Genomic DNA, 27,232 nt, shown 5'->3' on the forward strand with positions numbered 1-27,232 from the left:
TATCTACTGGCCAGTTCACAGTTTACGGCAAAGGAACATTTAAAAAACTGCGTATAAGCGTATTTTTTACACTCTGAGAGAAAGTCATCTTATCTGAGTAACCAGTGAAGAAGCGCGGGACAAAAGATGGAGGTGAGGTACACTGAGCGGCTGGCTCCTCAAGCCGACAGGGAATTCCACGCAATAAATAAATGGCGGGAAATGAGAAGGAATCGGCAAGGATAGTGCCACACGGCAGGAAAGGATCGGTGAGCAAAACATCAAATCCCGTCTCTCTTAGACTCTTCATCAGGAGCTTGTCGTACAGCAGCCCTTCACAGCCTTTCACCTGCATATTTGTGAACTCTATCAGGTTCCCCAAATTCACAAAAACATCAGTAAATTGCAGAGGCTTCTCAAACGCATTCTTCTTTATGTGGTCCAAGTTGGCATTTAGCTCAGCAATGGTGTAGGTAGGGCACACAGAAAGACTTAGTGCTGTAATTACCAGTTGCCCTAATCAGAAAACTGGTTACAGGGACCAGGACCACCATAGGCGGAGCGTGTGTAATGGCCACGGACTTGAGACTAGCAATATACAATTCGAGTGAAATTTTCTCCCTCAAAAGCAGCCTGCCTGCTACTAGCCTACTAGTTGCTTTTATAAAAAAAAGCTGCCCATAATTGCTGGTCTAGGATCAGTTTCCTCCACTCCAAAACCAAATGATAAACGTGGATGGACTGGCTCATGTTAGGCATCAACGGTCGTGGGAATTCCAAGGCAAAGTCAAAGCGCATAAACCAGAGAGCTGCACGGCTCATGATCTCAACTATCGATGCTTTTCTCTGCAGTACACGTGAGGCGATCTTATCTGCACGAGTAAACAAATGTCTGCACGCCATGGGCAGCAAGAGAGTCCTTACTAGGTTCACACTTCTTTGCCAAAGATTCATCAGTCAGTAAAGTGAGTTAAAGGTTGTGGAACGTAAGAGGCTGGAACTGGACATTGACTGGCAAGAGCATCAACACCACAAGGAAGGTTTATTTGCATATAAATAGCTGGAATGGAGAGATATTCACCAGCTATAGCTCCAGTGGGCTCAAATGGATCTGTGAGAATAGCATCAAAGCTGTAGTCTTGCAGTTCATTCATCAAGTCCTTGTTGAAGAGCAGACCCTCTGCGTTCCTCACTATGAAGCTTTGAAGAATATCCAGTGAAATAATGAACACCTGGAACTTGACCAGGTCTGTAGAGATATCAATACTTAGAACTGTGTTTAATTGATCTGCTAAGTCTGCTTCTAATTCAGCCTTGGTGTAGTTCACTGGATATGTCAGAGTGGTGGTATTCTGTGACGGACCCATACTCAGACTTTTACAAAAAGATTTTTAAAAAGGGGGGTGGGGGGTTGTGGGTGAGGAAAACTATTTTTTATAAATTTTGTCAAATGCAAAACTCATGGCAGCATGAAATGTCATAAGGTGCAACATAAGCAACATACTGGATGTGCTGGTAGAGTAACTAAAGATTTAAAAATGGATGAGGACGTGTTAAAATTTGAATTTGCAATTTTACCTCACATTTGAACAGAAATCGAAATATTACAGAATACTATTATATCTATTTATCACTAATCTATAACCTATTAAACAAGCACTAACCAAAAACCAAGACACTTTAAAATGCTACATTTGAAACAGACACTGAAATCTGTGAAACAATGTCTAATTAAAGTTCATTACTAATTCTAGTTGTGCCCTTTTAAACATTTCTTTTTAAATAGTGAAGAATGAGCTTGAAGATAAAAATCAAACACAGCCTGTCTTCAAATACTGGCCTTTTATCTGCATGTGTGTTTATAGGGATAGAGGCCTTGTTGACCAGCTAAGCTTGCAAATTGTGATCATGTATGCATTGTATGGCATGATTGGCTTATACAAAAACTAACAGTCCAAAACCATGCATGCCTCACAGTTTCCAACAGTGAGACTTCCCTCTGTAGGAACTGCAAGGCAACTGCATCAGTTTAGAGTGAGATTGCACACTGCTACTGGAATTACTGTAAAAAAAATTACAGTAGCCAGTTCACAACTGAAATTAAGGATTTGTCAAAAAAGAGAAATAATAAAATGGATGGTATGATTAAAATATGAATGACATCTAGAGTGAGAAAATGTTAATATATTTCTGTTGATACATGCATTCATTGAGCACATTGTGCTGAACGGAGTGGAGGAGGAGGTGTGTGGGCGCTGGGGAGGTTTTTCACTTTGCCCCTGGACACAGAAACTGGAGAACTACAGAAACTCTAAGAACTAGTTCGTAGAGTTTTGTAAAAAGATAAAATTCCAGAAAGTGTCAAACATGTTTTAGAACTATTGTTTTCTTTTCTCACACAGACCTGTGAAAAGGCTCAGAGAGTTTCTCCCTCTTCCAAGATCTTAATGCATGCATTACTTGATCCCACTTACTGTTGCAAATTTCACAAATTACTTAAAATCTCTCAAAAGTTCCAAAAAAACTGCTGTCTGATCATGAAAAGACCTATTGACAGGTATTTCATTCCAGTTGAATATATGAATGAGTTTATTTATATTATTTCTGAAGTGTCTTTCTTTTGAAACTGTGATATTGGCAAATGTTACTTTACATTTGAGGATGATAATCAGTAGTAGTGGCAAAATAAGAGCTATTAAATTACTAACCTGTGTCAGAGGTTTTGCTTTCTTGCTGTCCATTCCTCCGACTACGATCATGTTTGGCATCAACGGACGTGGAAATTGTAAAACAAAGTCTGAATGTATAAACCAGAGAGCTGCACGGCTCATGATCTCCACCATCGATGTTTTTTTCTGCAGTACATGTGAGGCGATCTCATCTGCACGAGCAAACATACGTCCGCAAGCCATGGGCTGCAGGAGAGTCCTTACTAGGTTCACACTTCTTTGCCAAAGATTCATGTGGTCAGTAAAGTGAGTTAAAGGTTGTGGAACATAAGAGGCTGGAACTGGACACTGACTGGCAAGAGCGTCGACACCACAAGGATGGCTTGTTTGAATATAAATGGCTGGAACTGAGAGATATTCACCAGCTATAGCTCCAGTGGGCTCAAATGGATCTGTGAGAATAGCATCAAATTTGTAATCTTGCAGTTTCTTCATCAAAGCTTCGTTGGAGAGCAAACCCTCAGCATTCCGGGTTATAAGAAAATTAAGCAGATCCATAGTGTTGTGGAAACTCTGAAACCTGGCCAGATCTGTAGATAAATCTTTACTTATCAAAGTAGAAACACCTGCATTCACCTGCTCTTGTAACTGGGTCTTGGTGTAGGGTACTGGATATGTCAGAGTAGTGGTGTGTTGTGAAGGACCCATACTCAGACTCGCTTCTGGGATGACGACCACCACCAGGTTTCCTCTACGGCCAAGCTCCTCCACCAAAGGCCTCATGCCTGTCCAGTGGCTGCCATCTGAAGGAACTACTAATAACTTTCCAGCCTCTGCTGATCCCAGGCAGAAAAGACACAAGAGCAACACAGAAGCAGCCATTCTAAAAATCCTATCATACATAATCAGCAATAATTACAAGCATATGAGCTTGTAGTATTGGTAAGAGCTAAGAAGATTGTCTTATAAGTCTGCAAGCACTTATGAATTTGCACATCATGCGGCACAGGCTTTTATCCTGAAAGGGGAGTTTAAACAACCAACAGTAGGCAGGGCCTGAAAAGTTGACAATCTCGATTCTTAAGCGGCAAAGCATGCCCTTAGTAGCAGAGTGAGAAAAGTATCCAGATCTCATAAATTAAAAAAAGCCAAGTGATATTTAATAGCAATATTTAATTACCAAATAACCATATTTAACTTTTTTAAAGTAACTGATTACAATTTGACTAAAGAATTTGAAGGCAAACCTTTTTTTTTCTTTTTTTTTTTTTGAGACAAAGTTCACTAGTCAATCATTCACAACAAGATCAGGAACGTGCTGGTTCTCTTTACATTTGAAGCTGATAACAGGCAGCAAGGGCAAGATGACAGCTATTATATTTAATTTATTGTGGGAAAAAACAGTGCAATTCAAACATTTAAAAGTGAGTCTCCAAATACTTTCTGGTGCCACTGTATGCATTCTGTAAATTGCTTGTTTTACTGATTTTAAACCTTAAAGGATTAGTTCACTTTAAAATGAAAATTACCCCATGATTTACTCACCCTCAAGCCATCCTAGATGTATATGACTAGTTCTTCTTTCAGACAAATACAATCGGAGTTATTTAATCAGAATCAGAATCAGAAAGAGCTTTATTGCCAAGTATGCTTGCGCATACCAGGAATTTGTCTAGGTGACAGTAGCTTCCAGTACACATACAATATAAAGTGACAAGACAAGTGACAAGTAACATAGGTATAAAAAAAAATAATATATATATATATATATATATATATATATATATAAAGTTATAAGGTGCTATAATGAAATGTCTGAGGGAAGTATTGCACATGTTTGTTCCACAGTAGGGGAACATTTAAATGTTCATGAGGTAGATGGCCTGGGGAAAGAAACTTTTCCTATGTCTGGTTGTTTTTGTGCTCGGTGCTCTGTAGCGTCGACCAGACGGTAACAGTTCAAACAGAAAGTGTGCTGGGTGTGACGGGTCCAGAGTGATTTTGCGAGCCCTTTTACTCACTCTGGATGAGTACAGTTCTTTGAGTGTGGGAAGGGTAGTGCCAGTGATTCGCTCAGCAGTCCGAACTATCCTCATAAACGAACTTCACATGGCTCGGGGGGGGGGGGCGCGGTTAATAAAGGCCTTCTGAAGCAAAGCGATGAGTTTGCGTAAGACAAATATTCATATTTAACACATTACAAAGTAAAATTCTAGCTTCCGGCCAAACTTCGATACGCAGTCTACTAGCCCCAAATGCGCAACTTACGAAACTTATGATGTCAGAAGTATCATAGTGTAAATATGAGCAGTAAAAATGAGACTCAAGTGGAATCCGTATGTTCGTTTGGCCGGAAGCTAGTTATTTTACTTTATTCATTTTTAAATATTCATATTTTTCTTACACAAACTCATCGGTTTGCTTCAGAAGGCCTTTATTAACCCCCTGTAGCTGTTTGAGGTATTTTATGATGGATGGATGCACGTTTTTGAACTTCAATCTGTTGGTTGCAGTCCACTGCCAATATAAAACTTGAAAGAGCCAGGATATTTTTCTATATAACTCCGATTGTATTTGTCTGAAAGAAGAAAGTCATATACACCTATAGGGTGGTTTGAGGGTGAGTAAATCAGGGAAAATTTTCAATTTTCATTTGAAAGTGAACTACTCCTTTAAGACTTTAACCATTAAGACATCACCACTTTCTCACCTAATTTTCTTCCACACAGTCTGCAAAATAATCAAGTTGTTGTTGTTTTTTCCGTTATATTTAACAGAAAAAAACTACTAAACACATCGGTTTTTTATAAAGACACCTTTCGAACAAAAGGTAGACTTTGAGTCCTCTATAGTCAACTCTAGCTATCAAAGCATATTAACCGAGCACATCAACATTTTTACAAAGTACATCAACCACTTGTAGCTTACTTATTATCTCTATTAGAATGTGCAAGGTCCTGCTTGGACTGCAGTGGGGATCCAAACTGCGTGAAAGTATGGAATGTGGTTATATGACAAAAGGCATGTTTCTCTTGATGCTCTGATAGCGAAAAAACTGAAATTGTTAAATGAACTAATATACTGCTGTTTATAAAAATATGTGATGAAAGCATCTACAAAATAAAGAAATGTAAATGTAGTTAACATCTGGTGTTGTCTACCTATAGTCATGACTCTGAGAAAATAGTGACTTAACAGGTGGCCTCAAAGTTATATGGGAAAATGACATGTCCACTTTGATTGCCAATTCCAAAAGTACAATACAGTGTAAAAAGTAACATCTGATATTTTCATTTTGTTAGTTTCTGACTAGATAGTTTGACTATTAAATACCATACTACCCATCATTTAAAGTGCAATCATCATTATTTATGTATTTACTATGGAAAGAACAGCTGATATCTAAAAGAGCAGGTTACAAAATAGCACTCTAAATAGTTTAGCTTTTTACACACAAGGTGGCGCTATTGACACATTTATCCATATGAACTGCATTCACTGCATTGAAGTTGCACTTCTCACAGTTTAAAGGTCCTAGCCTGGTAATACCAGACTCTGCTACTTCACTTTGCTTCGTAGACCGAGTCTGGAATAGCATAATAGAGAAGTGTTTTCTCTCTCGCGGGGGGCGCTTGTCTGAAGTTTAAAATCATTGGTTACCCGTAAGCCAATCACATAACGTTTGGTTATGGCGTGTGTTATGCGCATGCTCAGCCGCATCTAACTTCCACTGTAAATGCATGTATGATGCATAAACTAAACCATTGAGCGAAATACCGGAGTGAACATGGCTGTGAACGACTTTTGCAGATTATGTGAAGTAAATCTACGCATCCACGGTACAATCAGCATCTACGTCACGGCTCTCAGCCCACCCTCTGTTCGTTGATTGGCCCGGCTGTTTTCAGGCCGGTGGAAAACTGAAAGATAGGCTGCTATCTCAGACTGACTACAGGAGCAAAATGAAATTAGCGGAAGTAGGAAGTCTGACGTAGTCAGGCTATAAAGGCCCACTGAAGTGCCTTGAAACCTGCAGCATTATTCAATGTGTTGACGTAATTTCCACCGAAACAGGAAGACAGGGCGGGACATATCGAACAGCCCCTCCCCTTTTTAAGAATAGCTAGCTTTATGTTTATATCACAGCTCGGCCAGAGCAGTTGAGCTCAGTACAGCCGGCAGCCGCAGTTTCCTCCTAATCTCTAACAGTGCGTGTCCACTGGAAGTGTCTTCCTGTGGAAGTCGAGCTCACGTGCACCAGTGGACACGGCACTGTAACTGTTTCTCCTCCTAATCTCCTCCGTATCGCTTCAACATTCTGTGTAGGATTCAAATGGTCCGATACGTTTTCTGGTATGCGCCGACTCGCGCATATGATCCGCTCTGTGCTAACGTGAAACTTAATTTGCCCCAATGGAAAGCATATTTACACTGAATCATTCCCTATCCCATATAGTGCACTATGTGCCATTCACCATGTAGAAAGTATGAACAAGTGACCGATTTTAGCCGCAGCGTCTATTTATAATGTAGGGGGCAGGATGCTTTAGATTCTAGAGAGCATTTGATTGGACAGAAAATCTGATGAGAAGCTTAAGTGCAGAGTGATGTCATCAAAATCCTTGATCCATATTGGCGTAAGTGAGAGACTGAGTTTTGAATGCTTATATCTTCTAAATGCTTTTTTTGTCATTGTTTTGGAGCACACTAGTTCATAGATAAGAGTAAGGCTAACATAGACATACTAAAAGCCAAAAAACTTCAATCTTCATTGGGACTTTAACTGCATAAATATCCAGTAATCCATAAGGAAGACGTGCTTTTCGCCCATGTATTTTAAAGTGAGGCATGAACTTAAAGATCAAACTCAAATAAAACCAGCCTCTATATGCGTGATTATACAGAGATGATTTTTTTTTTTTTTTTTGTAGTTAATACTACAAATGAAAAGTTTTGCACAACATACAATGGAAACTATGATGCAAGTCAACCAAATGGTGCAAAACTAGCCTAATATCTATTAACCTAATAATTAGCCAAAATAATATTGAACTGCATCTGTTTTAGAGTGAGTTTGTACATGGGAAAGCAATGGAATTACTGTGTTAGAGTTAGAGTAGTCAGATTTGAAATCATTGATGAAATAGTTGATGATAAGAAATGCATAAATAATAAAATGTACTGATTGATTGGAAATCTTGATTACATATTGAGAAAGAAAAGGCCAATGTGTTTATGGTATAATGTGTATTTACTGTTTTTCAGGTGTTGAACAAAAATGAGACCACTTTTCTTCTGAGGCCAAATTTAGAGAAACTTTGCTAGTAGACAGCAAAGGCAATATTAGCAGTAGTGTAAAATGACAGTTACTTACTTGTGACAAAGGTCCTGCTTTCTTGCTGTCCATTCCTCCAATTATGATCATGTTAGGCATCAATGGACGTGGTACTTGAAAGGCAAAGTCAAAATGCATAAACCAGAGAGCTGCACGGCTCATGATCTCCACCATCGATGTTTTTTTCTGCAGTACATGTGAGGCGATCTCATCTGCACGAGCAAACATACGTCCGCAAGCCATGGGCTGCAGGAGAGTCCTTACCAGGTTCACACTTCTTTGCCAAAGATTCATGTGGTCAGTAAAGTGAGTTAAAGGTTGTGGAACATAAGAAGCTGGAATTGGACACTGACTGGCAAGAGCATCAACACCACAAGGATGGCTTGTTTGCATATAAATGGCTGGAACTGAGAGATATTCTGCAGCAATAACTCCAACAGGTTCAAATGGATCTGTGAGAATAGCATCAAAGTTGTAATCTTGCAGTTTCTTCATCACATCCTTGTTGGAGAGCAGACCCTCAGCATTCCGGGTTATAATAACTTTAAGTATATCCATAGTGTTGATAAAACTCTGAAACCTGTCCATATCTGTGGATACATCTGCACTCAACATTTCATTAATTCCTGCATTCATGCTCTCTTGTAGCTGGGTCTTGGTGTAGGGTACTGGATATGTCAGAGTAGTGGTGTGCTGTGCTGTACCCATACTCGCACTCGCTTCTGGGATGACGACCACCACCAGGTTTCCTCTACGGCCAAGCTCCTCCACCAAAGGCCTCATGCCTGTCCAGTGGCTGCCAAATGCTGGAATCACCAATAACTTCCCAGCCTCTGCTGATCCCAGGAAGAAAAGACACAAGAGCAACACAGAAGCAGCCATTCTAACAATCATTCATAATCAGCAATTAATACAAGTATATGAACTGGTAGTAATGGCAAGAGTTGGTTGTTTTGAATTTCTGCAAGACACTTATGAATTTGCACTTCTCAGCAGAGGTTTTTATCCTAAAAGGGATGTTGCTACAGCCAACAAAGAAGGCAGGGCCTCAAAACAATGTAACCTTTCACTCATCCACGGAAAACCACTCCCTCAGCAGGTCCGGTCCTGATACACCTTGAGTGAAATCAAGAAACGAACAAAAAACTTTGCGGCTGATAAACAAGTTCGAACTGCCATTGGCCAATGACGATGACATAATAGGTGGGAGTCCCATAATAGGGAGGGCTCCACCTTCTCATTCATTTCTGTCGCTCGAGGTCAGAGTGAAAACATAAGTAGAGCTGCATTAAAAACTGAAATTAATAAAATTCTGATTCCTAAAATGGAAGAATGTGCGACGCTGTTTTATTGTACTTGAGTTGCTTTGAAGCGATAAATCTATCTAAGCCTATATAACTTGACTTTAATGAATGCTGTGCCAAACAAAACCAGTGCAATATCCAGCATTCACGTGATCAGCTTCTTAACTCTTCTTTTGTCTTCTCTGTCATTTTTGTTGCTGCGTTTGATATGTTATTGAAAGACGTTGTAGAAGAGGTTTTGAAAAATAGGCTATACTATAATTTAATATTACTGGATGAACTGAACAAAATTATTAGCTATAGGCTAATATACTGAAAGAGTGTAAAAAATATAGGTGAGAGCTGCAAAGAGGTATAGGTTAACAAAGGTGTGGCTCCTTTGTGCCTTTATTAGGCATGACACAACAAAGATAAAGCCAATGTATAGATGAACTTTAACACAGGGCCTTTAATTTAATTATTTATTTAATTATTTTAATTTTATTAAAGCACTTACACTAATAATTATTTGAGTTGTAAAAGTCATCATTTTTTAGTTGTAGGATTTTTGGTGTTCTGCCATGCCATGTCAACAAAGTTTTACAATAATTAGATATAACGACCGAAAAGTAGAGCAATTCTTTTCACGTTAACATTATTGTTAGTGATGTGGCTATATATTGAAACAGTGTATTTTAATGTTTCCCTTCCATTTGAAAAGCATGTAGACTGTAACTAAACCCCTTTCAGGCAGAGGGTGGACATTGAGCTGAAATGACTACTCCAGTCAAGATGACAAAGCCTCCTAAAACCTCTCACCCTTTTCTGTTTGCACTCATTTATCTGTGACCTGCCTGACAAGTCTTTCAAAGCACATCAACCATTTATAGCTTACATATATATCTTTAGAATGTGCATGGTCATGCTTGCAATGCAGTGGGGAGCCAAACTGTTTGAAATGTTTATCTGACAAAAAAGCATTATGCTCCGGTTGTGCTGGCATGTTGCATGTTGCTGATAAAAGACATAACCAGTATTCTAAATATTTTCAATCAACATAAAACTGTGTAAAGCTGCCCAGTACATAGTTTTTTGTAAAGTCATGGTAGAGCAGAAGTCCAAACAATAGGCTACCATAATGTTATGGGCTAAATATAAAAAAAAGTTATGTGTTTAGTTTATTTGTGACATATTTCCAGCTATACTGATGGTATGTACTACTATGACAGTTTATTGTTTGTTTGTAACTGAAGTAGTTAAGTAGTTAGCCTAACTGAAGTGGTTGAACTGCTCTGCTGCTGGTGCACTAAAAAGAATGTAGGCCTACTTGCAGGAGATGGAAAAGTACATTGTAAAATGATGTGATATGAGAATATTCAGTTCAGTTCAGTAATCATCTGGTGTGTTGTGTTCTTGAGACTCATAGCCAGGACACTGAACAGGTTACCTGCTTTACACACTTCAACGATTTTATGGTAAAGTCTCCCCTGTTTCTTTGAAAAAATGTTTAAAGCTAAGTTTTGAATACTAACCTAAATACTGCGTAATATACTTTAAATACTAACCTTGAATACTAGACTAAATTAAATGGAAACATTTTAATTTCACTCCATTTAATTTTTGGTTTGGATAGGCCAGACATTTCTACTTCAATTTGACATTTGACATTTAAATAGACAAATAATACTCATTCTTTACATTCAGAATCAGTACATCTTTTTAAATTAATTAATTGAAAGAACAGTTGATATCTAATTGAAAATTATCAAATATTATAGCACTAATAGCTAGGCCTATATTATTTTGAGGCAGTTTACACACGTGGTGGCGCTATAGGACTGTAGGCTACTAACTAAATTGTGTGAACTGCATTGAAGTTGCACTGCTCAAGGTTTAACTGCATACAACTACAGTACTCCAGACACACTCATAGCACACTAACAATTTTAGCAATGTCAACATTTTAATCTAATGTGTGGGTGAAGCTGTAATGTTGTTTTTGCACTATATTTCACCTTGGGTAAAACGCATCATAAGTCTGACTATACCCTTTCTCTCTCTCTCGCTTTATTCTAATGCTATTACTGTGTAGTAATAGTAGTTACTTACTTTAGTAACATATTCATTAAATAATAACCCTATTAAACTAGACTACACTTACAATAATTAGCCTACTTTATGGACGGGTTTCTCTAGTCCGAGCAGGGCACTTTGTTCGTCACCTCAAAAACATCGGAATCTTTCAACAACTTTTAAAACACACACATTATATGCGAATAAATTAGTCATTCTGACAGTATGTTATTCTGTCTTTATGAAATCTTTACCTCAGATAAAGACAAGAGAAAACAGACACGTGTCTACAATGGGTTAATCTAGTTGACGTCTCTCGGTTGAGAGTCCCTCACAGGCGCTAAATCTGAAGAGCACTTCAAAGAGGGATTCACATCACTACACACATACACACTGACAAATCAAACTACAGACGAACCAACTAAGATATTGAGCTTTTGGTAAAAGATCGACTCTACTTTGGGGCTGTATAAAACTTTAATCAGAACAAACTGCCATAAACAAGAAGACACACGGCGGACTGCGCGAGCGAGCACTCGCATCAATCACGCAAAATGCTACGAGGCTTCACACCGTCGCACTGATCGGACTCGGCGCGTTTCGTAAGTCATCGCTGCGTTCCGTCGCAACTCGGACACTACTTTCCAATAAAAATCTATCTAAAAGCAGCCTTTCCTGTCCCGAGCACATTTATCAGTATCACTGACGCCTGTGGGACCTTCTCCAGCTGTGCCGTCATAAACTCCGCTGGTTTTCACTTTTCAACATGATCAACACCTTTTGCCAAGGGTAAGCAAACACTTTGCTTTATGGAATATGATGCCATTCAACACTTCAGACAGTAATCTTCTGATAAACGCATTCATTTTCGTGTCATTTTTTTATTTAAATTCAGGTAGTTGAGAGCAATGGCACCTTCTTGTAAACCCTGTGAATTGGATATTTGCTTCTCCCACCCCAAGTAAGAGTCAAAGACAATTTTCTGTAGTCAAGATGCAGATTGTTTCGGCTGTTTTGCTCCTGTTCTGTTTTCACAAGGTGAGTACCATTCTTTCCATTTACACAGTCTATATGAAAACTGTATGCAATTATGTGCAAACTTTATGCAAATGTTGGCTACTACTGTAAAGAACAGGACACTTATAGAATTTTCATTTAATTTAAATAAAATAATAGTACAGTATCTGCATAATTCTGGTGGACGATTCAATCATTATCCATAGTCTTTTTAATCTCTTTTCTATTTAGTAGAAAATAATACACATTTACCAACTTTTTATTTCTCTCACATAATCACATAACAGCATACTTTTGTTTCAGCTGATGTTTGATCTTAATTTTATTTAACTATGCAATGAAGTCAATACAATGTTGAAAATAAATGTTAACCACATAAGGCAAGGATTTTATTCTGAATTGTATTCAACTTTAAGAGCTTAGGAACGTTGAATTACTTAGTACCACTTTGAATGCTGTTCTGAGAAAAAAGGACAAATATTGGAAGAATATTCTGTATTGAATAGCTAGAATAGCATGTACAGGATGCAAGTGTGGATGTATAGCAGATAAAACAAAAGAATATTACAGGGGGCTCATGAACAATCTTATTCTCGACTGAGTGTAACTTTGCACATTAAATATTTTCTATTCATAGAGAAAAAGCAAAGATGTGTATTATTGTGCAGCCTATTATTCATTCTTCGATTTTTTGGTCTTATTTTTATTTTAGTGACAAGCAGATTGTGATGAGAAGGGTAGTCACATGCACTTTTGGAGAAAAATAATTCAGTCATTTTATTGCATAAAACTCTGATTGGTAATATAGATGGTTTCTAAACCACTTAAAAATCATCAGTGTCACAGAACTGCATACAACCGTCCTTTTCAGTAGATGCAGTTATGAAGAAATCCAACCTTGCACATAATATGTTTTTTCAAATTTGGCTGCATTCGGCTGTACCTGTGGGAATGGCTTCTGTCTATGAGTACATCCACTTTTGTCCAATCCTCCAAAGGCAGCGTCCCAATGGATTAGAGTCCCTACAGTCTCTCTCTCTCTCTCTCTCTCTCTCTCTCTCTCTCTCTCTCTCACACACACACACACACACACACAGTGATTCAAATACTGGAGAAGTAGCCCAGCATCTGTGCAGCTCCCTGGGGACAGATAAGAGGGTCAGAGCCTATACACTAGTAACTATTCATTCCATGACATCTGCTGCAGTCAACCTCTGAGAGCAGGACAGAGAACAATGTGATCAGCACTAAATCCACTTGAGCACAACGGCACGACTCTATTGTTTAGACACATTTGCTTTCATTCCTCATCTTTGTATAATGATTGTTCTCTGCATGGCTGAAGTTCCGCGCAGCTGGCCTTTGCTTCCAGAGCGCCGCTCTCTTCAACACCCCCTCTGCTGCTCGCCGTTGTGCTTTGCTCTTGTTCACAGATAAGATGCATAACAGCCATCAATCTGTGCTCAAGATTTTCCAGAGCACTGCTTTGCTGATTGAAAGAAGAGATGATGATGAGTAATTTAGGAAGGTGGTGTGTGATGTCCATACAACTAACTCCAACAGCACACAAATGTTTGTTCACTCAAACACTTATATGATGTTGGTCTGTAAGATTACCACAGAAATGTCTGTCAGTTTAATGTCCTCAGTTATTTCAATATGAAACTCTGCCTCAGCCGAAATCTCAACTCAGAGGGCGCGTTTGAATACACAGACTTCAATGGTTTATGGAGAGCAAATTTAAAGCCGGAATAATGATTCGCAGTGAATTCCCTATCGCGAGGTCGTCCAGCTCTCCCGCTGTCTTTGTGCGCAATTAGCTTTGATTTTATTATTTATTTACGGAGGAAAACTAGCGGTGGAGAATTTACAAAAAATTTACAGTGCTCGGATTAGGAGCCACGCTTTAATCTTATGCCTCTGATAATGCCGCATGGCCTGATTGATTAGTTTTTCAGGAAGCTTATGTCAGAAAAACTAATCCGTCTTTGGATTGTGCCAGCCGTGTAAGGTTCTCCGCTCTGGTGCTGTATCACGGAGGCGAATTACAGAGCTGCTGGGCTGTGATAAGGCCCTCGTCTCTTTCACACACCCGTCCCTCTGGACAATAAAAACGCTGTTTATATTCTTCAGAACCTGCTGCAGCCCGAGTCTTCACATCAAGCCCTCGCTGGATTTGCCATGTGAGGGGAGAACGTACATCGGGCTCTCAAAATTGGGCTGAGGACACCAAATGAGAGGAAAAAATAACCAGAATGGAGTCGTGAAATGTGTTTGTAGGTCCAGTAACCCATAAATTCCTGCGAGAGAGATTACATGAGGGTTTCAGTGAGTGCGTCTGTAAATATGAGCGTTTCGCTCTAGATTGGCATTATCAGCGCTGGGCTTATACACCAGTGATGTGTATCTGTGTCTATATTGGGGTCATTGTTGCTTTCCAGAAGCCTGGCCTCAGTAATCCCTCATAAACAATGTTGTCTGTGACATTTACCGTTCTAAGCTGTGATGTTGGGTGGTGTGCACTTTCTCGTGTTTGTTAATTTCATGTGGAAAAACACAGGAATCAATGTCACACCTAAGAGCAGGTGCCATTCACGTTGCCGTCGTTTTTTAGTCTGCTGTTGGTTTTCATAGTTGGTTTTCAAGTTATCTACTTTTCATCTAGACACATTTATTGTGAATGAATAATGACAGATTTTAATTGATAGATTTTCTTGACAGAACATATATGGAAACACCACTCCAGTGATCATAATAATAATACAATTATTATTATTATTACTATTGATTTAGAAAAACTGCAAGAATTACCCTGCAGTGCAATTGTTGGCATTGGAAATTTCTCTGAGTATTCTTCGTGTTAATTTCAAATGGAATTTCATAAATTAGTATTCATTTATTACTATAGAAATCTAAAAAGGAAAGTTGTTGTTTTGGCTCATTGGTCACTTGAACTGCAGATAGTTACTCTAAAAGGTTTGCAAGTGCAATCTTAAATGTGTGTCTCACACATTAGGCAGTTTATGTTAATGTCATTTGTCAAAGTTCTGACTTTTATTTTTGCCATGGATGTAATGCCAGGGTCGTCCATTACCTGAGATATAAAATCAATGCTTTTCCACTTATGGGCTGGAAACTGTGATTTCAGAGTGTTCCAGAGCTGAAGGACAGGCCTGTTTATTTCAGGCTTTATATCATGATAGATGTGTTGTGTAGCATCTCTGTCCTTCCAAACCTGTATTATGACTTTCTTTCTTCTGCAGAATGCAAAAGACGTTTTTTTGAAGAACGCTCTTTAGCTTTCACTGTACGGACAAAAAAACAACAACAAAAAACACTAAGACATTTTTCAAAGTATCTTTTTTTGTGCTACAAAGAAGAAATCATACAGGTTTGGAAGGACATGAGGGTGATTAAATGATGACAATTTTTTTATTTTAGTTTTGGGTGAACTATCTCTTTAAGTCTGCAGATTTAGTATTTGTTATTCATGTTAAAAGATTGAATAGTTTTCCTCATTTCAATGAATCTCTATTTGAGCTTTTCACAGCTATTTCACATCTCCGTCATATTTTCTTTACCTTCATTTTTTAATTCATCCTGTCTTGTCACTCTGATGTGAGGACTCGGAGTTCAGCCCCGCTTTTATGAAAAACCTATCATATTTATAAGAAGCCAAAAAAGGCTTCTTCTTTTTTTCTGCTGCTGCTTCATTGTATTCAAAAGAGACTGGTATGTCTGAAAACAGTTAGGATGCATCCTAATCAAAGAACAGAGACATCTGTACTGTCAGTTGTAACGCTGCGCTGACAGATAGGAAGGGCTGCTGCATATGCTTCACATGCATGCTTCTCACTATTTATATTTGTATGATCTTCATCCAAAGCAAAGAGGGAAATTAAGAAGGAACATCAGAAGTGCTCCCAATGAGAAAGCTTGAAGTGCCGCGAACATTGTGTTGTCTTTGCATGTGAAACTTGTGATCACAGCTGTTATTCTTGCTGAGGAAATGTCAAACACATTTGTAGGAACAAAGATCAGACAGATGTGTATAATGGGATTGTAGAGGTGTTGATGGGATGATAGTTAGTACACCAGCAGAGTGTGGAACAAAGAACCGACAGGTATTAAAGGGGAAAGAAAGAATAAGAATCACTTCTCACCTTAACAGTCCTGATCTTATTAACAGGTTATGATGTACGATAAAATGCAATACAATAGCACCATGTCTGACTCCATTTATGTTGGTCCTTCACATATTTTTTCAGCAGCTTGATCCCACAGTTGTTTAGGGCGTTAATGCATGCAAATAATTAACCTTATTTAAAGCTGTTAACGCATTTATCAATTTGTCATTATAACTGTTTCATTTTGTTAATGTCAACCACATGTCCGCACTCCATAATCTTATTTTGCCTATAGATAAATTATTAATAAGTAATAATTTACATGTAATAATTGTAGATATTTTAAGAGCTGAATATTCTTCTGGGATTCCACTCTTTTTTTAACCAGTTCATTTCCATGACTTTTACATGACTAGTTTCTACCAAATATTTTAGAGTTTGGCATAACAAGAAACTTTTTTGCCGCTGGCATTTGTATTAATTTACTGACTTTTCCAGGTCTAGAAATAACACTTTTAAAATTAGGCTACCCCATACAGCAAGCAATAGCCGCCATTTCACCGTCTAGGTTAACTATAGATTTTTGCCAAAATAACTTGCAAGATGTATGATATTCCATCATGTAAGCAAAGTCAACGGTGATTACAAGGGGTTTGGTTTCATTTCTTTGACAACATGTTATCTTGTTGATGACTAGTCTATTCTTTGGTTATGGTTAGACGTCTATTAAATTTTCACAGACAGTCAAAATTTTGCCTTGTTTAAGCCTAGACATCAGGGCTGTGTTTGGACAGCTATTAGACATCTTTTAAATGCAAAATTGCTTGCTGGTTAGGAACCCTGGTTGAATTGAAATGAATATCGTAATTTTACCGTATTTTAAAACTTGTTTTGTCTCTTCCCTTAGAAGTTTGCTTAGGCCACCTATCGGCCCCCGGCCCCCTGGTTGAGAACCACTGCTCTAGGACACTTAAAGGCTGTTCTCACCAAGAACTTTAACTATAGATAACTATAATGATATTAAAGTCCACACCATCGCACAATATCGCTCTATGTACTAGCGTGCGCTGTAATTTTGTCATTTGCCACTTTAAATCTCAAGCTCTTCAAGCAGATTCTGATTGTATGTCTATGTTTTTATCGTTCATCAGCTGGAAAATGATACCAGTGATATTGTTTCTCTGTGCCGTAATCATAGTTCTGGTGTGACTGTGAACGCTGCTATTCTTTTATATTTAGAATGATATTTAGAACTATATCTTTATCATTACCGTTATACTGGTAATTTAGTTGCTGAAAAGGATTAAAAGGATTTTTTTTTAAATAATTTACTATTTAGTTATGATGCATACATGATGCATAATTACTCCCTTACCATATTACCCAGCAGAGAAGGTGAAAGTACTGAAATACTACTGGCACATCTGTGGGTTTTCTTATTATTATTTTTATTTATCTTATCTAATGCACATGTATAAGAGTTTTGACATGTTCTGAATTAAAATTTAAATGCAGTTACATACAAATGTTAAAGCATGCATTTCATTGGCCTCACATCACTTTAATTGGAAGTCATTGAAAGCGACCGTACCTCTGATTGGCTACAGGTCTGACCGGATGATTTAAGGGTCCGGTGCCTAAGGCAGCCATGCATGAGCGTTTGGCTCTGTAAGGGTCAGGTGCTAATGACAGCGGGGATTATATGGCATTAGACATGCAGCACAGCGTACAGTTCAGCGATCAGTCCCGGCTGAGGGTGAGGATTTCTCTCTTTGATCCTCTCCGCTGAAAACCTGCCATTTGTTAGCAGCCCGGCTCTTGATTAAGAGTGATGGGTTTCGGGTTTGCGGCTGTTTCACCCATCAGGGTAGCAATCTATTCTGCGGCCGTGTGTAGACTCAGGACCCCACCTGCCTCCTCAAGGCCTTTGGGGCCTTCTCTTGAAACTGCTCTTTGTGTGAATCATTACAAATGAAATGCCCTGTAACACCACACAGGAGAAACAGTGGGGAGACAAAGAGAGAGAGGCAAAGAAAGGAATAAAATGACAGAGACTTTGGGGAGGAACAGGAGGCTGGAAAGGTGTAATGAAGAGGCAGCTGCTGCCATGTTCAGTACTGTTTAACAAGAAACTGCAGTTCAATTGCATTATGGGTGCCTTGGCTTAAACAAAATGCTTGTATATGTGTAGTATATACAATTTGGTCTGGATAATTGTGTGGTGTGTATTTGATGACACAGCATGCAAGATGTGTTTTATTACAGAACATCATGAGTAGGTGATCTCAGATGGTTGACCCACTAGACCCACAAAAATTGTTCAGGTTTGAATCAGATCTTTTGTCTGTTCTTTACAGTCATGTAGAAGCCTATAAATAAATATAAATGTTATCCCACTTGAACTATGCATTAAAACAATACAATAATAATAATTAAAATAAAACAAGACATACATAAATAAATAAAAATCCATACAATAGCCATGTCCAAGGAACAGACGGAAATGTGTTTGCATCTAGATTTAAAAGGGTAGCATTTTCGAGTTCTGGATATGAACATGGCCTAGACTACAGTATTATTAGTGTAAAGACTTAAACTTCAGTTTCTCACACAAAACTATCATATGACTTCAGAAAACATGAGTCCATAAGTCTTATATGTTCATTGTTCTTTTTTGGAACTTGACAGCCATGGTCACTATGAACTGTAAAAAAAAAAGTATCCTTTTATTTTCCGTGGAAAAAAACGCTTTACAGGTAGAATGGAATGGGTGAGTAAGGATGAGCTGGAATACACTACTGGTCTTTTAAAATCTGATCAGATTATAAACCACTATAGGCTTTTATATATTGCCAACTTAAAAAAAAAAGAAAAAAAAAAGAAAAGATATAAACGACTGAGGATCACATGCTACCCGACTTTTAAATCATCCCCAAACACAACTAACCTACGCAGAAAATTGTCCCTCATTAAAAACAATTTGTTCTGAAATCAGCTCAAAATATTTGTCTATTCGAGTCTGTGCCCAACATATACTACGCTATTTACTGTGACATCTGTCAACTGTCCAATATCTGCAGACTGGCTCTGACTTTCAGCAACTGGCATCAATTCGTCCAGACTGCAAAACAGGGCAAAAATCTAGGCAGAAGTCGTGGAGTCTATTCCAGCCTTAGTAAGGTAAAGTTTCAAGGAAGTAAATTCTCAAAATGAGGTACAAATCACAGCTGCACTACCATGCTGTACAAACAGTCTCTGGGGCTGAGAAATAGGGAGACAGCACAAGAAAGAGAAATGGACGGAAAATGACAAGAAGGTGCAGGTCTGACATCCAAACAGATTCATGCCCCGGGGCTGGAGAGCCATCACAGCCATCAGAGGTGTGCTACCACCAGACGAAGCAAATGCATTTTAACAGCATCCTCATCCATGATCCGCCACTGAGATGTCCCTGACTTCTTAATAACTTTCTAGAGGGCTAGTTCTGGTCACCACGGCAATTACCTTTATGTCAAGCCGTAAAAGATATGTCCACCCCAGGGAATGGCAGACAGCTTGCTCCATAATGCTCATTACAGATGAACGTCTAGACTGATTCTTTTCTCACTTTGTGGATGTCATATTATGATGCTGTCACTACGAAAATGGGCCAGCTATCGGTGTGGGTGACTGACACACTGTACAATACATTTCCAAATTACAGATATTTATCAGAGGTTTAAACCATTTAATGTCTGCTTTTATGATATAGATATCTATATACCTATATCTATCTATCTGTTCATAAATATACAAGGATGCATTCAATTGATCAAAAGTTACAGATTTATATTTCAAATAAATGCTGTTCTTTTGAACTTTCTATTCATAAAAAAAAAAAAAAAATGTAAAGCTGCAACTGTTTGAAACTTTGATAATAATAATAAATGTTTCTTGAGCACTAAATCAGCATATTAGAATGATTTCTGAAGCATCATGTGACACTGAAGAATGGAGTAATGATGCTGAAAATTCAGCTTTGCCATCAAAGGAATAAATTACATTTTAAAATGTAAAATAGAAAACAGTTTACACATCTTAAATTGTAATAATATTTCACAATATTACTGTTTTTACTGTATTTTTGATCAAATAAAAGCAGCTTTGGTGAGCATAAGAGACTTCTTTAAAAAAAAGAAAATGGGGTCATGAACTGAGAAATCAAATTTTCCTTAATCTTTTAGCATAAGAGGTCATTGTACTATAAAAATGTCCTGTAAGTTTCAGAACACAAAACTTCCTTGTTAGTCCAAAAACAGCTTTTATTGAAACCAAGCTCATAATTCGGATTTTTTAATTGCCTGATTACACACGTGTAATGTTGGGGACATTGAAAATTATTTTAATATGCAAAACCCAATCATAGCAGTGGGCGTTTACTTCCAAGTCTTGAGTGTGGCACACCTATCAAAATGCAGTGTTTGAAAGAGAGGGTCAAAACTAGAAAATACCTTATTACTTCTAAATTAGGATGTTTTTTATGCAAAATCTTGATAACATTATGAGTGGACCTCAGAGAATATTATTAAAAAAAATGTTTTTTAAATGCTGTTCTTGACCCATTTAAAAAATCTTACCGACTCTAAAGTTTTGTACGCACACTCTGGGTGTCCTTGTTTTATGGGGACTTTCCATAGACATGGTTTTTATATGTACAAACTGTATATTCCATCCCGTTACACTAACCTATAACCTACCCATCACAGAACACTTTCTGCATTTTTTACATTTTCAAGGATAATTTATAAGCTGTTGTCCTCATGGGGACCAAAAAAAATGTCCCCACAAGGTCAAAGGTTTCTGGTAATACTATCCTTGTGGGAACATTTTGTCCCCATAATATAAGGTTTTCCAGGACCACACACACATGCACACGTTTCCATAGACACAATGATTTTATAGTGTACAAACTGTGTATTCTATCCCCTAACCCTACCCCAAACACTTATTCTGTGGTTATTCTGATAGGACACTTGTATGAACTTGAGGCTAATTACTCTATATAACTGCTGTTTCTGAAAGAAGAAAATTAAAGGTAAATATCTGTCTATTACTCTGACTCTATAGCCTTCAGGACAGTACTGTACTTTAGTTAAAGTCTTAATTAACGTCCTTAGATTTTCCCCTTAGCAAACCTTGTATGCCTTACCTCTACCAAAGTCACAGCTTCAATTCCCTTGAGTTAGACATCAAACATATTACCAAAATATGTGTAGAATTACTGCCACCCTACATGTTTTGAGAGAGAGAGAGAGAGAGAGAGAGAGGCAGAGAGGGAAAGGATTGGGACCGATTGTCAGCACAACCTTTTAAGTTTTCCTCTCAAGGCAGTAAAGCATTTTATTTTGCCTGTGATCCCTCCACTTGTCACAGCAATTTCCCCAGCTGTTCATCATCCTTTAACTGCTTCCACATTAGCATTATCATCTCATTCCTGCTTCACCTGAAGTTGTCTCTCACCACATTTTCTCTAAATGTGAATGGTATTCATCTTCCCTTGTCAAGTCATTGAGGTCTGCAAAATGAAAAATGAAGTGAATCACAACCAAGGCAAGAACAGAGATATGAGCGGTCTAGTTTACTGAACATTGTACAAGACTAGGGGAACTCAAAAGTGAATAAATGTTTCATCACAGACAAAAATCTCTATTTCTTTATTTCAAATTTTCATTGAGGGTTATCTTCCATCTTTGTTCATTGGACTTTCTGAAGATGTTGGAAAGTTTCACCTGCAGTCCATAAATTCATTATGGAAATTTACACTGTCTCTCTCTCTGTTTTTACGTGGAGGTATCGTCTTAATTAAGTTTTGTGAAGAATGATAGATGAACAAACCCCCCAATCCATGGGAGACACATTGATTTCACATTATACAGGGAACTTTCAAATTACTGGGCTATTACTGGCTGTTTGCATCATTTATAATGTTGTGCATGATGTTCTCCATAGCCATTACGCTCTTTGACAACAACATTTTACACCCATCTAAAAGTTTACATAGTCAGTCAGAAATGTTTTGTTTACATAGAATTTGAACCATATTTGATAAAGCACAGCCTCTAAAATACTGATATGCTCTGGACCATTTTGGATGGAAATGTCTTCATGAACATAGTCCTTTGCTGACTGAGTTCTCATATGCTGCTGTTAAGCTTACAGCAAGATTAGTAATTATAGAGAAAATACAGGGTTGCTCGTCTGTGCGATTTCAAACAGCCCTACTTTCACATCTGCTTCAGCAAATGATCCTCTCAGCCGTGCCTCAGGATGGCAGCCTGCGCTAATTACCAGCGAAACTAGTTTGGCTTATTTCTACAAATTATTAAGACTTTATCTTAAGTGGACCAGAACTCAATCCTGGAGCAAAAAGGTTATTTGGCACATAGGATCAGAACTGCAGTGTATTACAGAAATAATTTTGTGTTTACACTTTCGAAAACCCATTGCAGATCATTTGAATGTTATTAAACACTAAGAGTATATATTACCAAGACAATCATCACATATCATCATATCAGTTTCCCTAGACACCCGAAATACTTAAATATTTGAATGCTAAATATATTGCTTCTATATAACCAACATCTTTCCATTTTATTTAAAAGAAGTTTTATATTTCTTCATAACTTTTTATTCTCAATGCTTCAAGGCATTGCAGTCCTATCCCACATTAAAGCCGTTACGCAGTCTCCAAAGTACACAGTCTTGTCTTTTTGACTGATTTTCAAATACTTTTTGCTTAAAATCTAAGTTTGTAATGATGCAGTTCACTTCATAGCTGGTTGGTTTTGTTCATGGCTTATAACTCTTAAAAAACAACTTTCTTTAAAATCCCTATGGGAAAAAGGAATGTGAAAAACAATTCAACCAAGGCAGCTGAAAAAGTGGACGGGCTATTTTGCACTGTACTGTTTTATAATAAAGATTATAATGTTAGATTATATGTTAATATTACACATATACATATAATATGATGTATTCTCATGTTTGTGTGTTTGTGTTTTTCTCAGTGTTGTTGGAAGGTCACATGCAGAAGAGTCCATATTCCAGAGGTGGGGCTTGTGGACTGGGGGGAAAACGAGGAGCACCCCTCCCCCAAAAGCGCCAGCCCCCGTGTACTCAACCCCCTGCGCCTTTTCGCCCGGGGATCCCCTGGGTTCAAGAGCAACAGGAGGGAGATTACATATTTGGAAAACATCGAGGACTCCTGGGACTGGTTATCTAACCAGACAGATGTCAGAGAGTCGCAGAGCAGGACTAAACGCAGACCCATCGTGAAAACGGGGAAGTTTAAAAAAATGTTCGGCTGGGGTGACTTCAACTCCAACATCAAGACTGTGAAACTAAATCTCCTCATTACAGGCAAGATAGTGGACCACGGCAACGGCACGTTCAGCGTTTACTTCCGTCATAATTCCACGGGCCTGGGGAACGTCTCTGTAAGCCTGGTGCCACCTTCTAAGGTGGTGGAGTTTGAGATCGCCCAGCAGTCCACCCTGGAGACGAAAGACTCAAAATCTTTCAACTGTCGTATCGAGTACCAGAAAACGGACCGCAGCAAAAAGACTTCACACTGCAGCTATGACCCATCCAACGTGTGTTACCAAGAGTCCACCCAGAGCCACGTGTCCTGGCTCTGCTCGAAGCCCTTCAAAGTCATATGCATCTACATCGCCTTTTACAGCACTGACTATAAGCTGGTGCAGAAAATCTGCCCAGATTACAACTACCACAGTGACACGCCGTACGCTTCCACAGGTTAAGATCCAGTCCATCCTCCACAGTGAGAATGGTCGACCTCATTTTCACCATGTGTTTCATCTGATTTAGAAGCAATTAAAATAAATCCAGATGTTTCGCATTAGGCTACATTACTGGCATGTGCTTCAACCTCTGCCTTTGCCTTTTGCCTCACACGAGGTGTGATGGCAAAATAACTGATCAACGCTTTTGTTTTTGGCTTTAAACGTCCCACATCCCATCCCATGGTTTGAGTTATGCTGGGAATCTTTCCCAAAAACACCTTTCGCTATTTGTCAAGCTAATAAATCACAGACCTACAGAGGATAGAATATAAGTGAAACACCTTTTTTATTGTGAGGTTTATGTGTGTGTTAGTGTGTGTGTGTGTGTGTGTGTGTTTTATTGAGCTATGTGTTTGGCATTCAATTGTGGAAATCATTTATGCAGTTGTCAAATGCGAACGGGTTAAATCATTCAGCAAAGACATCACATACAAATTACTCCTAGTCATTTTGCATTTCACAAAAGATCTATGTGTGAATTGAGATTTGTGTATAATTTCAAAGAGTAATTTGCGATGTCTCACGAGAGAACAATTCATTGGACAGGTGGATTTAGTGAATCTGGCAGCCGGTTAACAACCCTTTGTCATGGTCTCGCCACAGAGATCCACATTTCCAGGCTCTAATTAACATTAATTATAGTGGGAAATTTCACTTACAAACCATGACAAAGGGGACTGAAGCCAAAAACTGAAATTTAGCATGTCAGTCATGTCTCAAACCTCTATTCATGCCAGTGACTTTGGACTGGAATCACACTTTTTTGTGTCCTCCATTCCTCAGACATTTACAGTAAATACAGACATTTATGCAAACGCACATGAAACACATTATGTGAGTCTGCCTTCTACTGTCTTCATTTAAAGCAGTACCTGGAGATCAATTTTTTGTTTGCACATTATGTCAGTGTCTCACAATGAACCAGTTGAAATGCCATAGTCTGATAATCAGAACTGGAATTCTCAGGTTCCATATGTGTTTTTGTGTGTGTGCCAATCAGATTATGGCCATTTATTTCATTCTTCTCATATCAGGACGACTGATCTGGATCACAGTTCTGCTTGAAGTGAAGAATCAGATGGATTATTAATTGTACTGATACTCTAATTGTCTTGCCACACGAACATTAGCATTAAGAACATGTCGATAAAAAGATAGCTGTTTATAATTGTATTTAGTTTATAATCCTGTGTGCAATTTTGTGAATAGTGTATAAATGTGACTAAAACCGTGTGTATTTTGCCTTTTAATGATGAATTAGTTTCTTTATTCTCCCAATACAGCATAAACAATTTTCCTACGTTTGGTGTTTGACAGTTATATCAAGTAGATGTAGATTTTAGTCATCTGGCTTATCACAGCTTTAGTTTCACAACTGCAAATTGTACGCTTTATGTTTGTCCTCAATATCTGTAATATACAAAAAAAACGCTGTAATATACAAAAAACAAACAAGTTCATTCTCATTCAATAAAGCTATTTATAGAGCACTTCAATGCACCTTCCTGTGGGTGACACCAAGAAAAAAAAAGTTTAAGAGACAAAATCAAATGTCAAGTGGCTTAAAAACAGCATATTATTGTTTCTTTTTCAAATTACCTTTTATTTCCAACGTTGTAGCAGTTCCAGTTGAAGGAAAATGATGCTGCCGTATAGCAACATTGTACCATAGAGGGAATCAATATGACTGTCACAAAGAAAACCATGAAGCATATCCAGACAGTATATGTGAGATTTGTAGTAAAACATATGCATATTCTCCATCATTAAGACCACATAAGACACTGGTTCTTCAATCAGTGAAACATCGTGCAAAATCGCATTACCTCTGGATAAAAACGTTACATCCTGTGATATGTGCTTCGTTTCTTCAAGCTCTAATACATGGTCCTTTTCAATAAAACGCTTTCTGATGTATAGACTTGTGTTACATTAGTTTGTATGCACATGCAAACGATGGAATCTTCCACAAGTCTTAACCTTTTGTTTCTTTCAGAATGGATTGTCATGTTTTTGGCTTTGAACACAGACGGCCTCCTACCACTCGATTCACACTGAAGAAAAGAACAGAAGACAAAACTGAATTGTACTATGATGGAAAAAAAGAGCTGTATGAATCCGCAACGTCTCATTAGCTCAGTGGTGCACTTAAAAATTGTCTTCCAGACAGGACAGGAGTGGGAGAGAGGGTTTCTAATAGTGATATGTTATTACAGTTCCCTAGGAGCCGCGGAAAACGGTCGGCATGAAGCGGCATGTTGGCACGGGAAAAAGATATGTGTTTGATAGCCCAGATCACGGACTGCATGCTGTTCGCTTTAATTAGCCCTGATTTTCCCATCATGGAAGATGCGAGAACAATACGTTGAGACTTCTGCAAAGATTACAATGGCCATGGCACCACAACTTGTGCCGCAGTTATAGCATAACACTGCAATGTTTAATCAATCGCAAAATGACTATTATGTTTAGCAAAATGCAATCTGAAATTCAGCTGGATGTCCGGTTGTCTTTATTGCTCTTTTTGACCATTCCATCACCGTGTTATTCGCAAATAACCAAACCAAAATGTCAAAACATTAGTCATTTTGCAGATGGCATTTCACTTCCTGCGAAACTTAACTCTAACAAGTCACAAGGATGAGAGCATGAAATAATACTGTTCTTTTTGAAGAAAATCTAATTCCCCGTATAAGGATTGAATGAAGCACCTAGTAAAACATAATCCAAACCAAGAGAAAAGAAAAAAATGAGACTGCCTATTGTTAGGAAACTGCTACTGCCAATCTAGAAATTACTTATAAACATATCATATTTGATGTATTATTAATATATTGTTCAAAAGTTTGGGCTCAGTAAGATTTAATCAGAAGAACATTAATACTTTTGTTCAGCAAGGATGCAT

The 27,232-nt window shown here is 38.1% G+C and overlaps 3 protein-coding genes across 3 annotated transcripts in view; 1 reads left to right on the plus strand and 2 right to left on the minus strand.

The window, feature by feature from the left end:
- LOC311297824 (UDP-glucuronosyltransferase-like) overlaps positions 1–8,880 on the minus strand; it is a 61,902-nt gene extending 53,022 nt beyond the window's left edge. Inside the window, exon 1 of the mRNA XM_084420283.1 lies at positions 8,023–8,880. Within this exon, the coding sequence (XP_084276409.1) occupies positions 8,023–8,877 (855 nt within the window). The 5' untranslated portion in view covers positions 8,878–8,880. The remainder of the gene's footprint in view (positions 1–8,022) is intronic.
- LOC311297827 (UDP-glucuronosyltransferase 1A5-like) lies at positions 1,093–4,058 on the minus strand. Its single transcript, XM_084420292.1, has 2 exons — positions 2,688–4,058; positions 1,093–1,179 (listed from the first exon to the last, which is right to left on the minus strand). The coding sequence occupies exons 1-2, from the start codon at positions 3,549–3,551 to the stop codon at positions 1,126–1,128; spliced, it is 918 nt and encodes a 305-aa protein (XP_084276418.1). The 5' UTR covers positions 3,552–4,058; the 3' UTR covers positions 1,093–1,125.
- Positions 8,881–11,694: 2,814 nt separating the features above from the next.
- nxph2a (neurexophilin 2a) lies at positions 11,695–27,118 on the plus strand. The gene is made up of 3 exons (XM_084420293.1): positions 11,695–12,128; positions 12,235–12,377; positions 23,533–27,118. The coding sequence occupies exons 2-3, from the start codon at positions 12,333–12,335 to the stop codon at positions 24,283–24,285; spliced, it is 798 nt and encodes a 265-aa protein (XP_084276419.1). The 5' UTR covers positions 11,695–12,128; positions 12,235–12,332; the 3' UTR covers positions 24,286–27,118.
- Positions 27,119–27,232: the final 114 nt, after the last annotated feature.

Source organism: Rutilus rutilus (assembly GCF_951802725.1).
Source record: "Rutilus rutilus genome assembly, chromosome: 10".
In the NCBI taxonomy this organism is placed as follows: Eukaryota; Metazoa; Chordata; class Actinopteri; order Cypriniformes; family Leuciscidae; genus Rutilus; species Rutilus rutilus.